Source organism: Rhincodon typus, chromosome 2 (genome assembly GCF_021869965.1).
Source record: "Rhincodon typus isolate 14 chromosome 2, sRhiTyp1.1, whole genome shotgun sequence".
In the NCBI taxonomy this organism is placed as follows: domain Eukaryota; kingdom Metazoa; phylum Chordata; class Chondrichthyes; order Orectolobiformes; family Rhincodontidae; genus Rhincodon; species Rhincodon typus.
The window spans coordinates 139,349,073-139,367,964 of NC_063333.1; the positions used below are offsets into that span (position 1 = coordinate 139,349,073).

At 41.7% G+C, this 18,892-nt stretch overlaps 1 protein-coding gene across 4 annotated transcripts in view; it reads left to right on the forward strand.

The window, feature by feature from the left end:
• The window catches only part of fars2 (phenylalanyl-tRNA synthetase 2, mitochondrial), a 290,463-nt gene that overhangs the window by 207,881 nt on the left and 63,690 nt on the right, over positions 1-18,892 (forward strand). The window contains exon 6 of one of the 4 annotated variants that reach the window (XM_048617024.1): positions 13,562-16,748. The exons of the other annotated variants lie outside the window; for them this stretch is intronic. Within the exon in view, the coding sequence (XP_048472981.1) occupies positions 13,562-13,631 (70 nt within the window). The 3' untranslated portion in view covers positions 13,632-16,748. Of the gene's footprint in view, positions 1-13,561; positions 16,749-18,892 lie in introns of those variants that run through there. 4 annotated transcript variants of the gene reach the window in all.

Here is an 18,892-nt window from a genome sequence, read left to right on the forward strand (position 1 = left end):
GGTTATACTGGACCTGGTTTTGAAAAATGAGCCCGGCCAGTTGAGTGAGGTTTCGAGGGGGAGCATTTTGGGAGTAGTGACCATAATACCGTGAGTTTTAAGATACTCATGGATAGGAGTAACAGCAGTCCTAGGGTGAAGGTCTTGAACTGGGGGAAGGCAAACTACAACAATATTTTGCAGGAACTGGAGAATGTTGATTGGAGGCGACTGTTTGAGGGTAGATCTACATTGGACATGGAGTATTTCAAACAGCGGTTGATAAGAGTTCAGGAGCGGCACGTTCCTGTGAGAATGAAGGATAGGTATGGCAAGTTACCTGAGCCTTGGATGAACGTTGGTCAAAAAGAAAAAGGAAGGATACATAAGATCTAGGAGGATGGGAGCTGATGAAGTATATAAGGAAAATAGGAAAATACTTAAGGAATTAGAAGGGCTAAAAGAGATCATGAAAAGTAGTTAGCAAACAGGATTAAGGCCTTTTATCCATATATAAAAAGCAAGAGGGTAGCCAGGGAAAGGGTTGGCCCACTCAAGGACAAAGGATGGAATCTGTCTGTGGAGCCGGAAGAGGTAAGTGTGGTCCTAAATGAATACTTTGTATCGGTATTCACCAAAGAGAAGGAATTGGTGGAGGATGATCTCCGGGAAGGGAGTGTTGAGTTTTTAAGCCAAGTTGCTATTAAAAAGGAAGAGGTGTTGTGAGTCTTAAAAAGTATTAAGATAGATAAGTCTCTGGCTCCTAACGGGATCTATCCAAAATTATTAAGGGAGGCAAAAGAACAAATTTCTGGAGCATTGACAGACATCTTTGTGTCCTCTTTGGCCACAGGTGAGTTCCCAGAGGACTAGAGAATAGCCAGTGTTATCCCATTGTTTAAAATGGGTAACAGGGATAATCCAGGAAATTACAGGTCTGTGAGCCTCTCATCAGTGGTAGGGAAATTATTGGAAATGATTCTCAGGGACAAGATCTATACATATTTAGAAACAAATTGACTCATTAGCGATAGACAACATGGTTTTATGTGGGGAAGGTTGTGCCTGACTAACTTGATTGAGATTTTTGAAGAGGTGACAAAGATGATTGAGCATAAAGCAGATGATGTTGTCTACATGGACTTCAGAAAAGCCTTTGACAAGGTCCCTCATGGAAGACTAGTACAAAAGTTGAAGTCACATGGTGTCGGGGTGAGCTAGCAAGATGGATACAGAACTGGCTTAGTCATAGGCAACAGAGGGTAGCGGTGGAAGGATGCTTTTCGGAATGGAGGGCTGTGACTAGTGATGTTCCACAGGAATCAGTGCTGGGACCTCAGTTGTTCATGATCCACATAAATGATTTGGAGGTCTAATTAGTACGTTTGCAGACGATACAAAGATTTGGTGGAGTTGCAGATGGTGAGGAAGATTGTCCGAGGATATAGCAGGAGGATCAGTTGGAGGCATGGCCAGAAAAATGGCAGATGGAGTTTACTCCAGACAAATGTGAGTTGATGCATTTTGGAAGGTCAAGTACAGGTGCAAATTATACAATGAATGGCAGAACCCTTAGGAGTATTGATATGCAGAGGGATCTCGGTGTGCAGGTCGACAGATCACTGAAGGTGGCAGTGCAGGTAGATAAGGTAGTAAAAAAGGCCTATTCAATCCTTGCCTTCATTGGACGGGGCATTGAGTATAAAGATAGACATATTATGCTGCAGCTTTATAGAACTTTAGTTAGGCCTCACTTGGAATATTGCATGCAGTTCTGGTCACTACACTACCAGAAGGATGTAGATGCTTTGGAGAGGGTACAGAAAAGGTTTACCAGGACGTTGCCTGGTATGGAGGATTTTAGCAATGAAGAAAAATTGGATAGACTGCGTTTGTTTTCACTGGAATGCAGGAGGTCGAGGGGTGACCTGAAAGAAGTTTATAAAATTGTGAACGGCGTGGAAAGTATGAATATTTTTCCCAGGGTGGAGGGGTCAATTACTAGGGGACACATATTCAAGGTGCAGGGGGAGTTTAAAAAAGATGTGCAAGGCAAATTTTTCACAATATGGGTGGTTAGTGCCTGGCACGCGTTGCCAGAGGAGGTGGTGGAAGCCAACGCAATAACAGCATTCAAGAAGCACCTGGACAAATACACAAATAGAAAGGGAATAGAGGGATACACATCCTGTAAGTGAAGACAGTTTTAGTATGGAAGGGCAAAATGTGTCAGCGCAGACAGCTGTATTGTTCTTTGTTCACCTGTGAGACGCATTGAAGAGAATCTTGTCCTTCCTCTTGGTTAATGTTCTTTGGCATTAGAAATAATACCATAAAACGTAAAACTAATCATTCAGCCCATTGAGCCTGCTATGCCATTCAGTGAGATCACGCTGATCTGATAATCTTCAACTGCACTTTCTTCCCTTTTTCATGACTCTGGAATTCTTTGCTGATTAAAAGATCTGTTTGTCTCAGCCTTGAATATACTTAATGTCCCAGGCTTGATAGCGCTCTGTGGTAAGCAATTCCACCGGTTGGAATTTCCATTCCTGAAGGACATTAGGACTACTTAAATAATATCCAGCTCCTCTATTCTTCCTGCCAAAGTGCATAACCATTTTCCCCATATCATATTCTATCTTCCAAGTCTTTTCACCAGTTCACTTAACCCGTCTATATCACACTGTAGACTCTTTTTGTGTCATCCTTACCTCTTGTCTTCCCATCTGTTTTTGTTCATCAACAAACTCTCAAACTTGCCTTATCTAATATGACCCCAGCACTGATCCCAGTGGCACTCCACTAGTTGCAGATAGCCATCCTGAAAATATCCCCTTTATCGCAACTCTCTGCCTTCTATTAGTTAATCAAACCATGCTATATTACCCCCAAAACCTTGGGCTCTAAGCGTATTAAGTAGCCTTATATGTGGTACCTTAGTGAGTGCTTTTGGAAAGCCAAATATATTGCATTTACAGGTTCAATTTTGTCTATCCTGTTTGTTACCTAAAAGAATTCTAATAAATTAGTCAGGCACGATTTCTCCTTTCTGCAGCCATGCTGACTCAGTTTGATTATTTGATTGTATTGTCTCCAAATGCCAATCTTATTACATCCATTATAATAGTCTCTGACCTCTTTCAGTGATAGACACCAAGTTTACTGGCCCATAGTTACCTGTTTTATTTCCTTCCCTTTTTTTTACATAAAGGAGTTACATTGGCAGTTTTCTAATCCTTTGGAACTTTTCCAGAATCTGAGGATTTTTGGGAAGATTACTACCAGTGCATCCACTATCTCTGTGGCTACTTCCTTTAAAATCTTAGGATGTAACCCACTAGGTCCAGGGCACTTAGGCCCATTTAGTTTTCCTTATATCTTTTCTCTAGCGATAGATATTGTATTTATTTCCTCTCCTTCTTTTTCTCCTTAATTATTTAGTATTTTTGAATTGCTTTGCACGGTGCAAAGCCTTTATGAATTTCTTTTGCCATTTTCTGGTTCCCCAGCCTCATTCCCCAAGGTGCCCATGTTCTCTTTAGTTTTTCTGTTTTTATATATTTTTTAAAAAGTCCTTGCTGTCTATTTTCTTGTTACTGACTAGTTTGCCCTCAAGCTTTTTATTTTCTCCCTCTTTTTATCTTTTTGGTTGCCTTTTGTTGGTTTTCAAAACTTTCCCAATCCTGTGACTTACCCACTGTGGTTTGTCACATTTTATATTTTTTATATCAATTTGATGCTATCCTTAACTACTTTGGTTAATCATAGTTGGTTTATCCCCAACCTACAATCTTGCTTCCTCACTGGGATATACCTTTGTTGTGAGTCATGAACTATTTTCATGTTTCATACAATGTTTCTTCAAAAACTTAGTTCACCTGCATGTTACTTTTAATGTTCAATTTCAATCAGTGGCTGTATAACTAACTTGTCAGTTCCTTTGATAATTATTGGTGAATGTTACAGGATGGTGTCAGGACATCTATAAATATGCTCACATCCACATTCAAGCAAATTTGATTTCTTTGTGCTTGTACAAAAGGAAGGGAATGGGAGTTCAAAACACAATACCGTAACAAAGGAAAACTGTTCCTAATAATGTTAAATAGAGCTTACTTTTTTTAAAAACATTCCACTGGGAAACATTTTGTAGCATTCAAATCAACATCATTTTAAGCAAGTGGTATTCAGAGCATCCATCTTCCAATGAACCACTTGACCGTCTTGAGTTGTATTTATGTCAGATTGGGAGTGAACTCCTGAAACAAGTATTTTTTAAAATTCATTTATGGGATGTGGGTGTCGCTGGCTGTCCAGCATTTATTACCTTGTCCCTAGTTGCCCTTGAGAACATGGTGGTGAGCTGCCTTCTTGAACTGCTGCAGTCCACATGATGTGGGTTGACCCAAGTGCCATCAGACAGCGAATTCCAGGATTTTGACCCAGCGACAGTGAAGGAACAACGATATATTTCCAAGTCAGGATGGTGAATGGCTTGGAGGAATGACAACATTGCAAACAAGGACAAATCAGGTGGGCTGAGTGCACCTTTCCTCGGTCTTATGCCAACTCTGAGCCAGTCCTGTATAGCCTTTATCTTACAGCTAGGCAGTACTGGAAATCCTTGTCAAGGTACAAGATGATCTCAATGGAGAGTGCAGGAGAGCATGCCAGGAGCAGCACCAGGTATACCTAAAAATGAGGTGTCAACCTGATGAAAGTACAAAACAAGATTATGTGCATGTCAAACAGCATAAGCAGCAAGTGATAGACAGAGCTAAGCAATTCCACAACCAACGGATCAGATCTAAGCTCTGCAGTCCTGCCACCTCCATCTGTGCATGATGGTGGATATTAAACAAATTAGGCAACTCACTGGAGGAGGCAACTCCACAAATATCCCTATCCTCATATATCTCTATCCTCAATAATGGAGAACCCCAGCACATCATTGCAAAACATAAAGCTGAAGCATTCGTGGCACTATTCAGCCAGTAATGTCTGAGTGGATGTGATCAGCCTCCTCCAAACGTCCCCAGAATTACAGATGCCAGTCTTCAATCAATTTGGTTCACTCTATGTGATATCCAGAAAGAGGCTGGATGTACTGCATACTGCAGAGGCTATGGTGTGCAACAATATTCTGGCTGAAAATATTCTGCACTGAAAACATGTGCTTCAGCACGAGCCCCACCCCTTGACGAGCTATTCCTGTACACCTACAACACTGGCATCTACATGACAATGTGCAATATCTTTACTAATGTCCTTTAGAGAAGGAAACTGTCACCCTTGCCTGGTCTGTCCTACATTTGACTCCAGAGCCACAATGATATGGCTGACTCTTAACTGCCCCCTGGGCAATTAGGGATAGGCAATAAATGCTGGCCTGGCCAGCAACACTCACATTCTGTAAATTAATGAAAAAAAAAATTTCCCCAGATAAGTACTTTGCATAAAAGGAGGACAAATCCAACCCAGCCAAATACTGCCCCAACAGTTTACTCTCGATCATTAGTAAATTGATGGAAGATGTCATCAACAATGCTATCAAGCAGCACCTACATAGCAATAGCTTACTCCCTGTTGCTCAGTTTGGGTTCTGCCATGCTACTCATTTGCTAACCACATTACAGCCTCTTGGTTCAACATGGCCAAAAAGCTATCTATCAGATTCAGCACAGTAGTTGCCCCACACAATAGAACAGAAGGTACCCTCAACATAAAGTCATTGCTGCAAGAACTGTGAGGTGGTCACACCTGCCAATACTGTCATGGACAGATGTATCTACTGATTCAGGAGGATGAGGCCTGCTCCCTGATGCTTAGTTAAGTTGTTTCAGGGCCACACAGGTCCTGACCTCATTATAGCCTTGGTTTAAACATAGACAAAAAGCTGAACTCCAGTGGTGAGATGAGAGTGAGTGTCTTTGACGTCAAGGTGGCATTTGATTAAGTGTGGCATCAAGAAGTCCCAAAAAAAACTGGAGTCATTTTGAATCTGGGAAAAGCTCTCGTCTGGTTGGTCTTTTCTGGCACAAAAGATTGATGTTGTTAGAGGTCAGTCATCTCAGCCCCAGGACATCTCTGCAGGGGTTTCTCAGCTATGTGATGTAGGCCTAACCATCATCAGCTACTTTATCAATGACTTTCCTTCTTTCATAAAGTTAGAAATTGGGATGTTTGTTAATAATTGCACAATGTTCAGTAACATTCACAGTTCCTCAGATACTGAAACTACGTCAAATGTAGCAGGACATGGTCAGTATCCAGGCTTGGGCTGACAAGTAGAAAGTAACATTCACAATACATAAATGCCAGGCAATTACCATATCCAACAAGAGCAAATCTAACCATTGCCTCTTAATATTCAGTGCTGTACCATCAATGAATCCACTATTATCAACATCCTGGGGTTACCATTGAAGAAGCCGAACTGAACTAACCCTATAAATACTGTGACTACAAGAGCAGGTTAGAATCTAGGAATCCTGCAGTGTGTGACTTGCCTCTTGACTCACAAATCCTTGTCCACCATCTACAAGGCACATGTCAGGAGTGTGACTCTCCACATTGCCTGGAAGAGTTCAACTCCAATACACTCGAGGTTTTACACTGTTCAGGACAAAGCAACCGCTTGGTTGATAGTACATATACAAATGTTCATGTCCTCCACCACTGATGTTCAGTAGCAGTATAAGGCTGCAGAAATTCACAAAGTCTTCGTATACAGCAACTTCCAAACCTGTAACCACTTCAGTTTAGAAGGATAAAGATAGCAGATACGTGGAAACAGCACCAAGTTCCCTTCCAAGCCATTCATCATCCTGATTTAGAAATATATTGCCATTTCTTCAATGTTGCTGGGTCAAAACCCCGAAACTCCCTTCTTAACAACATTGCGGGTCTACCAACACAAAACGGTCTACAGCAGTTGAAGAAGGCAACTCACCACCATCATCTCAAGGGCACCTAGGAATGGGAAGCAAATGCTGGCATAGCCAGCGACTCCCACATCCCATGAATTATTCTTAAAAAAAATAAAACCTACAAAACGTGAATTTACCTGGCACATCACCTCAATTTAATTCTTCAGTGTGTAGGCATCATTGTCCCCCAAATACTATGGGAATCAAAGGTTCTTCCTGTACTTGGAGTTTTCTGAAAGCTGAGTTAACTGCTGGTTCAGAATTGATTTGCATTTTCTTTTCAAGATCTGGTTCTTTGTACTTTTTGATGCATTTGTTTTGACCCATTTTTGCTTTTGTTTTATGTAAATCTACTCCTTTGTTGTGTTTCTCATCTTCTCTTTTGTAAATTTTGTTGTATTTCTTTCCTCCACCTGTCCCTCTGCTGCTTTTCTTTTGTTTAGTCACCTTTGCCTAAACTGTCTATGATTCTCAGCTCCTCTTTTGTCTCACCTTTTTGTTGATTCTTCCTTTCTTTTTCTTTTCCTCCATGTCTTCTGTGTGACTTTCTTTATTCCTTTTTCTCTTCCCTTCCCTCTGTCCTGCTTCTTTTTATCTATCTCTTTCTGCCTCTTCTGCTTGGCTCTTCTTTTTAGGATTCTCTCTTTTTCTGTCCCAATCCATTGGTGCCTTTTTCCCCTTTTAGTGGTTCTTCTCATTCTTATCACTTCGGTTTCCTATTTCATTATTTTATCTTCTCTTTCTCTGTTCAATCACTGTTCAAAGTTTATATCTGAGAGAGAGATTTAACATGTGATGTCCATATCGATGAGACACAGTTCACCAACATTACAGAGATGTGACTGCCTTTAAAAACAACCTGACTTTGTTGAGCATTCATTTTATCCATTCAATGTGCAGTGAGATCAGAAATGCCTCTGGTTCAATGTTGTGTAATGTGAATTCTGCTGTTTTGAGCCAGCACGGTTCAGGAATATTTTGGTATAACTGATATTTAGGGGAGAAAATCGGACTTTCTCCCCCTGCCCCTTCCCCCGCTCGCCCTCCCCTAATCACCAGAATTCTGACGGGGAGATGCCGGTGCTGGTCTGGAGTGGATAAAGTCAGAAGTCACAATACACCAGGTTATAGTCCAACAGGTTTAGTTGAAATCACAAGCTTTCGGAGCACTGCTGACTTCACCTGACGAAGGAGCGGCCCTCCGAAAGCTTGTGATTTCAGCTAAACCCGTTGGACTATAAGCTGGTGTATTATGACTTCTGACTAGAATTCTGGATGAATGGAGAATTTCAGTCAGCTGGAATATACCCCTCCACTGTCAAATAACCTTCTGACATTCATTGTATATATAGCCTTGGGCATTAACAAAAATCCCTGTCATTGAGGCCCTGGAAGAGAAGATTTGCTGATTCAGCTATATTCGAGTAATGAGTAAATCAGCATAAGGGGAAATGAGAAAATAGGCCAGCATAAAATAGGACTCCTTAAATGACAATATTGTTTTAGTGTATAAAAAGTATTATTGTGGGGAGGCAATGGCCTAGTGGTATTATTGCTGGACTGTTCATCCAGAGACCCAGATAAAGTTCTGGGGTCCCAGGTTCAAATCCCGCCACGGCAGATTCAATAAAAAAAACTTGAATTAAGAATCTAATGGTCACCATGAATCCATTATTGATTGTTGGAAAATCCCATCTGATTCACTCATGTTTTTTAGGGAAGGAAATTGCCATCCTTACCTGGTCTGGTCTACATGTGACTCCAGACTGTCAGCAATGTAGTTGACCCTGAACTGCTCTCTGGGATGGGCAGTAAATGCTGCCCAGTCAGCGATACCCTCATCCTGTTAATGAATAAAGAAAAAAAATTTGCATCCTGCATGTTGTGCAATCTTACTTGAGAATCATTTTCTTCAAGTTGCAGTCCTCAGGAAAAGGTCAATCAAATCAGCAAAGATGTCCAGTGTGCACATAAAATGATTTTTTTCTATAAACTTGAGCTTCTTAGTAGCGTTTAGGTTAGTAGATTTTGCAACATTTGAAGCAGTAGTTCTACAGGGCAAAGGGAACAGCAGCATATTTTTCAACTCTCTGCCCAAGAAATTTCAGTTCAACAACACAAGCAATGTGTCATATTTAGTGGAGCTGACTCAGAATCTGGATAAACTGCAATAAGATTCCAGAAGGGAAATTAAATAATCTTTTCTTCAGGGAAAGAGATTTTTCCTAAATATTCAGTAAAGTTGGTCTTTAGTGCAGTTGTTTCCCAAGGCTGAGTCATGGTATCTCATTGAATACCAAAATTTGAGCTGAACCAAATGAAAAATCCAAAAGTTTCTTGATTTTTTTAATATTCTACACGACAAACTAGAACCTGAAATTCCATGGAAGGTGGCTTGTTTTCCTGTCCTCGCCCTGAAAAACTGATCAGTGCTACATTTGTGGGTTTAGTTCCAGGGGGATATCATTTATATGCTGCCAATGGCAGAAATGTCACTTTGGGAATTTCTAAGGCACTTGCTAACCCTCTGCCAGTGGAAATCCATCCAAATTGAGCAGTGCTGCAATCAACCTCAAAGCAAGAGGGCTGATCCGGGATTTAAAATTAACTGTGAGCTAGTGGAGGGCAGTCTGTCACATTTGACTTTGTGTATCAGGTACCACTGATGCCCACCATCTGGGATTGGAAGCGTTAGACTTCCCCTACCTCACCCAAGACCATTAATTGCTTTGCAAAGCTACAAGTTGGAAGTTCTGCTGATACAAGGCAACACACAAAATGGTGGTGACCAGGCATAACCAGGTCTGCGACGTCTGTTTCGACGTTATACTTGTATCCATTAGAAAGTTTATAAGAGGCCACGTTGTATTTTCTTAGACTACTTCAGTTTTGCTACGCTTATCTCATGTAACCAATGGGCGACATCCACCACAATCAACACTATTAGAAGTCTCTGTGGGTCAGTTTTGTGACCCATTTCCTACTTGGAAATGACGTCTTTTCAGCTAAGGCAAAGGTTGAACAGATGGTTGTTCCAATTACTTAATGTTGGTAGATAAAGTTATTTTTATCAAAATTTTAGATGGCAATCCATGAGATTCGTGATCTGAGCATTTCCACTCCAGCCATTAGACTCAAAATTGTGGCTGTTCTAGGCCTATACGCTTGAATATTTCCCTCAGCTGTGGCATACAAGAATGATATTTTCTTAATTAACCAAAAACAGAAATTGCCAGAACAACTCTGCTAGCAGCAATTGTGGAGAGAAAACAGAGTTAATGTTTCAAGTTCAGTGACCCTTCTTCATTCTAGAGGGATCTTTTTTCATTTTGTTCCTCTGTGAGAAGTGACCAGGCTAGAATTTACTGCCCATTCTTAGTTGCTGTCTAGGAAGGTGCGATCAATCAAGGGGCCCCGGCACAGTAAGTGAAGGTCAGCTCCACTATTATTCCAGGAGTTTGAGCATGGTCAGGACAGAGCTGATGCAGTCAGGATGTCCATACTTCTCCAGCCCAGGGAATGGGTCACAGTCAATGCTTTGGGACCAGTACAACCAGCCCAGGGAGTGATGAAAATGCAGTCAGGAAAGTGTGCAGATATCATACAGGAATTTGGTTACTCATATATAGTCATTTGGGGCTGTCTGACTTAGTCCCTTAAAGGATGGGCCACTGTCAGTTTGGTGGTGTCTATCCATCAAAAGCCAAGAAGGGGTTGTCAGGGGCCACTGCTGCAGGAGGGAGGCTGGGAAACTTAATTGTTGAGATTTGAGTCAGAATGCTGGGAACCCCAGGGCATTACAGTTGTGAAAAGGATAACTCTTATGTAACAGGGGGGTACGGTAGAACATGCGACGGAAAGAGGTCATGTAGGAATGGGAGTCATCAACAGTGAGCAGCACTCTGAAGTTCAATGGAATCTGATACGGCAGGAAGAGAGTGGGCAGGAGCAGATTCAAATAGACTAGTTGGATGGGAACCTAGGGAGGCACAAGGCCTACAGGGTTGTGAGGGAGAGCTATCAGGAAGTAGATGTTAATGCTTGAGGGTATACCTACACAATAAGGTAGAGCCTGGAAGTCTCTGCTCAGGGAGCAGCCACATCACCCTCCATTGTCACAAATACAGGGTATGTAAATCACAAGTGTACATTGGAAATAAAAATGGCTGCAATCAAACCTGGAGTGGGTGATGGAGGGGGCTGCAGGTCCATGCTATGTGAGGCCCTTCAAAGAGTGAAACCATTAGAGAAACACTGAAGGTGAAACAAGAGTGCAAGTGCTGCAATCCTTTTGACTCCTACCATTAGCCCATCTAGCCAGCTCGTTGCTGCAAGTGTCCCTCATCATTTTATGCATGATATAGACAGAATCTCAATAATGCCTGTGATGCGATAGCAATGTCTTTGCAGATGGCAAGATGGAGCACATTTGGCCAAAATCGCAGTCACCTGTAATTTACCCATTGCCTACACATGGAATATTAGACAGGGAGAAGTTTGGGTGGCTTCAGTACCTACAATGTTGTATTTGCAGGTGGACAGAGCCTCTACACACAGCTGATGATAACAGAACATATATTTATGTTAATGACAACAATACATATATCCAAAAAAGTAAGAATTTATTTACAATAAGGATTCCCCTGTGTAACCAATATGCCCTCAGAAGGCCTTCTTTCATTTGCTACCACTATGTCCCAGTGAACGCTTGGGTTCTGCCACTGGGGTGGAGGAAGCCTGTCCTACAATGGAACCTGTTTGCCTTACAGGTCTGGTTTGGTTACCCTGGGGGTGAACGTTTTGTCTAGTGGGCACAGATATGTGTGTCCGATATGTGTGTTCTTACTAGAGGCAAATGATCCTCCCCCACCTCAGCTTGAACTAACAGAGGGCTGAGGGTGACTGAGGGTGGAAGGCCTTGAAAGTTCTGGAATTTTCTGTGAGGAAACTTCTGTAGGGACTTGTGCATCGTTCCTTCACTGACTGGTTGCCTATTGGCACCATCTGGACAGCTTGTGAGAAAGGGGAACCTGGTGTGTGGTCAAGGTCCCTTGGATCCTGAATCGCCTTGCTATTGGTGCTGAAAACCAATGGCTAGAATGATAGAGTGCAGGTCTGTGTGCAAATCTAACATGCTCTGAAACTGCTGGACCTGGTTCTTAATGGCATCTTCCAACCTGTCCATGGAGGCAGTCAGACAGTTACATTCTTGAGATAGCAGGGTCCCAATAGTGTTGATGCAGGTGACTTAGTTTGCCCAGTGCCCCCAACAAAATTCCTGCTGCTACTGTGTCTACTTGTGTATGCCAATAAAGTCACAAATTGCGAACACCATGGGGTCCTCTCTTGCGTGGGGCTGTGCAGGTACCTGGGCTCTTACAAGTGACAGTAAACTGGGGCATTTCTTCTTTGACCAGCTGTGGAGATTTGACAATGAAATGCATACTAGCAGGTGCTCCTGACTCTGATGTGGATACAATACCCACCGAGGTGTCAGTATCTGAGCTGATGGAGGGTGCAGAAGGCAGCCTTGCTGATGTTTCCTCTGAAGTGGACAAAGGCATCTCTTGCGGGCCGCCTCCTTTGACCAGGATCCACTGTGGTCATGCCACTCTTACTGTAAGACCCAAAGGAGAGAATGCAATGATCAAGGGATAGACATTGTGGCATGTAAAGATCAAGTACGCTGTGGGGATCATGGGAAAGTAGCACAGCAATGGATAATACATCTAACTTGGTTTCCAAGACATGGATCTTTCAAGCATCTTCACAGAAGCTGTTCCATTCTTCTCTGTGGGGGACCAAGATGCTCTCCTCATAGATAGTCAGGAGCCAAATGTCAGGAACCCCATCATCCATCTTGTCCCTTTTGGAACCAAAGCAGAAATTGCTGGAGAAACTCAGCAGTCTGGCAGCATGTGTGAAGAGAAAGCAGAGTCAACATTTCAAGTCCAGTGACCCTTCTTCAGCCCTTTTGATCCTGTAACGGGCCTTTTTTTTCTGGAGTGAGAGAAAGGAGGGAGGCGGAGTACAGACTGAGATGAAAGTGGGTAGCACAGCTGTTAATGCTGATGCAGAAAGGGGAAAAGTGGTATGGTGTACCAAGTGAGTGAGTAGGCAGCATAGATGGCATGCAGGATAAGTAGTGTGGTTAGGAGCGAGTGAGGGAAGATGCTGCTTGTAATAGCGAAAATACTACAACAAGAGCCTTGCTGGGAGGTTGGTGCAAAAGCAGTAGTAATAGAGTTAGTGTGAGGTAGCAGAGAGAAGATGGTGGCACTTATCTTGGTGGAGCGGAGAATGTTATTCACCTTCTTGTACTGCTGGATGTTTCTTCAAACTATGGAAACCATGCTGACCTAAGTGGCTACCTCCGTAGAAAGAACCCCTCCATGAAATTCAAAGAAAAAGATGCTTAGCCAAAATATCATACAATTCAGCCCTGCCTCTCTGCAGCAGTGTAATATCTGACTCACTGTATGAAACACAATGGCTGTTTTGCTGGTTTTACAAAACAAGCGAGTACATTTTACTGCCACTAGCTGTCAGTAGTACGGGCCCCAAGTGCAAATAATACAAGTCACAATAATTAATCTAGAGCAAGAAATCAATACTGGAATTATGTTTTTTTTCTTTGTTGTTATTCCCAGATGGATGGAAAACTTTGACGTTACTCTGACTTGGACATCCCTGGGCCAACCAACTTTATGTGCGTTATGACTCTTAGTGCCTTTCAATGACTAAAAAAACCTCAAGAAATACATTACTGAAAATTATATTCAATACTTGAATCTATTCTGTCTAAAAGTAACTATATAGGGGATATCAGAAAGCTATGAATTATGTTAAACGTTTGAAATGTTGAAATGAGAATAGTGTGAGATAAAGAATCTTTAGGAGAGAGGAGTATTATGGATCTGTGTACCAATATGCTATGTGGTCAAGTGATATATGTTCCTGCTCATAGCTGACCGTTCCAACTATTAACCACATTCTCAAATCAGAAACCAAGTGCTTTCCTAGTGACTGGGGAAGGGAATTGCTTGGTGTGTGAACTTAATGACCTTTCTCTAGGTATTGTCAAGTTACTTAAAGAGGAAGGAATTCCATCCTGAGAATCAAAACCCGGTTTTCAATTAGAAATTAATACTGGTATCCTCCCACATCCCAGATGGCCAAAGTGACTCCAATGGTGAGTCAGTAGGCACTCCTCCTTTATGCAAAATATAAAATGGCGTCATTCGGAAATTTCTTCTGCTCATTGCAAATGTCAATTTTATCACAACACATTGAGTCTGTTTGAATGGTGACGACCTGGAATTTGATGCCTCGGTGGATGAAGAAAGTGGAGATGAGCAGTGATATCAAAAGGAAATTAAACAAGCACTTGAGTGTAGTAAACGTGCAGGGTTATGTGAATAGAACAGTTGGAATAGGATTGCTGGATTACTGTACAGAAAACTGGCATTAACTCCATGGAACAAATAGCCTCTGTCAAAAACCTGAAGCTACAAATGGTTACTATCCTTAACCACTATTGAATCCACTGAGCACTTAGAAGTTCTTTGCAAATTCAGAGCTACTATATATATATAAATTTAGAATTTTTTTAGTGATGAATATCATCAAGCAGTATTAAAAAGTATTGAACTGTGGAGCTGTGTTTTCTAAATATCCCCATCCCATTGTCATGGCAGTCACATGACATGCTTGTGAGGCAGATGACCCAGCTACTAGGTTGGAAGAAAGAATTCAGTAGCTCATTCAGTAAAGACCCTATGGATTTTAGGGATGAGCAGGGGAGCAAGAGGGCCTGTAAGATGGTGATAGAAGGTAGGGGTAAACTGCCTATTGCCCTCTGGCTGCTCTGGCATGTTACCATTGAAAGGTAAAGTACAAGGTGGCTCTCCTGTCCAAGGCCAATTATGCTACTTAATTGAACAGTTAAGGATAACATTCTACTGCCACTGGTATTCTTCCTGCACTGAGTGAACTGTTTGCCACCTGGGGTGACTACATAGGCAGATTGCCAAGTGAGTCCCAACAGCCTCTCTGCAGGTCCTGAGTGGCATTCCTCCTATCTGGGACTCTGTGACTCATGAATGGGAACACAGGAACATTGGCACTGATGACTACACAAAGGAACATCCCTTTTCCGATTCTTACCAAAACCACTTGCCCTTCATTTGGGCCTGGCTGATTGGTTTCAGTGATGCCCAACCTTGTGGTGAAGGTGGCGTATCTTACTGCATCCTCTCCTCAGGATGGGCACCATTCCTGGTGGTGCTGCTGCTGCTGAGACTGAAGAGACCTCTAATTGGCTGGCAGCTCTTAGAGGATGCGAACTATAGGGTGACTATTAAGCTGTTGGATAGACCTAAACGTAGCCTGGTATCCCCTAAACAGAGTTTCTCCCAGCTGTTCAGCCTGTTGTTACAGCTGTTGCTGTCCCAACAAAGCTTAGCTCTCTAGCTGAATGGTCATATCAATCCCAGGCCAATAGACATAACATCAACTATGTCGAGTGCTGTATGAACCTCCATTATTTTCTTTGAGCAAACTGTGAAAATAGCCTTGAACCACCAATCCCAAGACATAATGTGCAATTTGTGAATGGCTAGTAGCTATGCAATGTCGGAGTACATGGATCCGATGGCTTGAAAATGGCTTTAAAGTGTCTTCTTCCTCCCACCATCTTGCAATGACAATTGAGAGATTCTAATTATTTGGTAACAGAGCTTTACCCTGAAAAGATGGAAACTGTATGTATTGGCAATGATAAAATTGGGAATTTTTATACTTTAAATCTAAGTGCTTCCAGCTAACGCTATATCTTGCTTAACTAGGCAAGTATGCTGAAAAGCGATTATGTACACTTCCCTTCACCTTTAGGTCTGATTAATTGCTGTCTAAGATCACTAAGTGAAACCAGGCCAACAAGTTGACACCATATTATGTCATTTAAAAACGAATCAAATACCACTCAGAACATTGCTTTGAGAAAGCCTTCAATACTCCAAAGAGAATAAATGAATGTTGTTTGTGTTGCAAGATGGTAACACACTTGAGGGGCTCTAATGATGTTACAAAACTCAAAATCAAAGGTTGAACATTTCACATGGTCATCGAACCATGATGGCATGACAGACTGAATTCATTTTTCAGAGCGCACATTTCTTGAATTGCTGTTTAATTGTAGTATTTCATATCTGCTTCATGTAGCTCCACCTTTTGTGACAGGAAAATCTATAATACTCTGACAATATTATGGTGCTGTACCACTTGAATAATACAGTCCACTGACAGAAAGAACAGGTTGCACTGAGAAAAGTGGTTTACATTATAGCAAAGCTGCAGTTACTGGCCTTCATGCTGCTGTTTCTTTGAGTGCCTTAATTCATTTAGACGCTTGACCTGCTTGGAACAAATTTGGAACAAATGTTACACTAAATTATAAGTACTTAGTTTGCTGAATGTACTGTCGTCATAACTTCCTGATTTATACAGTTTATTTCTGACTCAGCAATGATTAGTTCTGCATCGTGTAATTCAATGTATGATCTTATTCTTTAGTCTTCTTTGGTGAAATATAAAATTCATTTTGGGATATATGCAGTACAAAAAATGTTCTCTCTTAGACTGCCTTCCAAATTACTTCTTCAGAATAGTGACCTAGAAACCAACCAGCTCGCTAATAACTATGAATAGCCTACAATTTACTGTAAATAAAAATGTTGTCTCCATGGTAGTAATGCCAACCCTGTTACATTGCCAACCACAGGAGGTTTTAAATGATGTTGACAGGTAGCAGCAGGACAAATAAAAGGCTGGATTGTCTTCAAGCTTCTATCATTATTGTTAACTATACTCACTGTTATTGCTGTTTGCTGTCTTAACCTTGTGCTTCATTCTACATGCTGTCAAAATCATTGGGCCAGAATTTGCTGGCAAAATAATGGAAGGTTTACTGTGCACTCATATTAATGCGTAAATCATTTAACAATTTGTGGTGAGAAAGAGATGTGGCGTAGGCTGTGAAATCCCAAAAATTGTTCCGTTATTTGTGCCACTCTGATGTCAGGCTTCAAAAGTGGCAGTTCACCATCAATCTCTCAATGAGCTTTGAGAAGTTGCTGCATTTGCACCTTATTTACCAGTTCCATTCCTTGCAAAAAGCTAGGGCTGGTAATCTGCAGCATAGGTGTTTTTAATGACGAGACCTTGCACAGAATCTTTCCCTTTTTTTAAAGTGTACGGGTGAATATGTGACTGACACGCCACCCCACCATTAAGGTAACTCACTCGAACATACACTAGTTTGTTCATTAAGGGACAGGTGGAGCATGGCAAGCACCTTGTCCTAGCACAGGCCTTGACACTGGCATCCCAGGCTGCCAGATGCTGCCGGCTAATCAAAGGCTGACTTATCTGGGTCCTAAAGTCCATTGATCAAGGCCACCTCCTTAGGGGATCCAGCAGCAAGAAGGTGAATCATTTTTATCTTTTGGTATCCGGACAGAGAGGAGTCAAGGAAAGAGCTCAGGGAGTGACTTTCAGGAGCTTCTAATTGCCCCAATCAGAGGCACAGATGGTAGGCCATGAGGTGAGTAAGGAAACTAGCCACGTTTTTTGCCCACCAGGGAGGGGTGGTGGGGGTGGTGGGGTGGTCGTTGAGCAGGTGATTAGAGGTCATGAAATGAGGCCTTAAATGGCCATTTATGGGCCATAATAGCTAACGAGTTAATAAAGCTCACAATGGACCTTCTCAGCCAGCATGTAATTGCTGAACTGACAAGAAATTTCTCTCCAGGGCCACTTGTCCAATTATTTCCCCTTCTTGGCTCTTAGGTTCCTGCAATGCCACAAAATCTCTCCACCTGAGAAAGAGAATAGTTGAAACTGTGGAGACTCATTTCTGAAGGAAGTAAACTGTTCTGAAATTTTACTTTATTTTTATTACATTTTGTTTCTTTCTCTGAATTCAATTTTTGTTTCGTTGGTTATTTCTGTTCATATCGCAGTTGACTCTAATTTCCGCAACCTCCCCAATTCATTTACTGATTCTTCCTCAATCTTTACATGTTATCAGTTGAGAAACATTGTTGATCCTATAATTCACTAATATCTCAAATGCTCCAATTAACCTTTCCCAAGACACAACCAGGTCATGCTTCCAATAATTCATAGCGTGATTCTTTCTTCAGTTGATGTGTAGGAATTGTGTAACGAACAAGACGTGATGCCTTGGACAAGGAAGTTATTGGTCATAGTTTCTGTGTGTTCTTATTGATGCTACCTCTAAGAAAAGCGTGAAGAGGTGGTGTGAACACGTGATGGAGGATCAAGCACATCACATTTTTCTCTCAGTTTGCTTCTTACACCATCTCCAACCTACCTTTAATGTCCTGGTAAAATTTACGCTCAGTGTACCCCATCCAACTACCCATTATTCCACAGCAATGTTCAATTTATCTGCCACCATTTTGAAAGTGTGAGGTATTGCCGAATGTATCCTTGCACATGACTTTCTAATTAGTACACACTATCTCCTGTTGTGTAGTCCATCTAGTCTTCCAAAACGTTTATACAATGTACTCCAGTGAGAGATTCCACCCACTGGGACATAATTTGGGAGTCATAAGCGTAGTCCCCAATGTGTTCTACTGATAATCGTGAGTACCTGACTTGCAGTTACATAATATGCACTCCTGCAAGAGATACTCCCTTCTGGTCATGCAAAGCCATAGAATTGTGCCTTCAGAGCCTTCCAGCATTTGTGACTTGAATGCAAGGCCCAGTTTTCAAATTTATGTAAAATTTTCAGAAACATTCTAGTTGTTAACTGCCTTGAAATGACAACTTTAGTATTTCCAGAATTTAACTCATTTTGAGAAACAAGGAGCTCGTGGTCTTTCACCAAACCACATTGAAATTGAGTTATGAGATAACAAGGTGTAGAGCTGGATGAACACAGCAGGCCA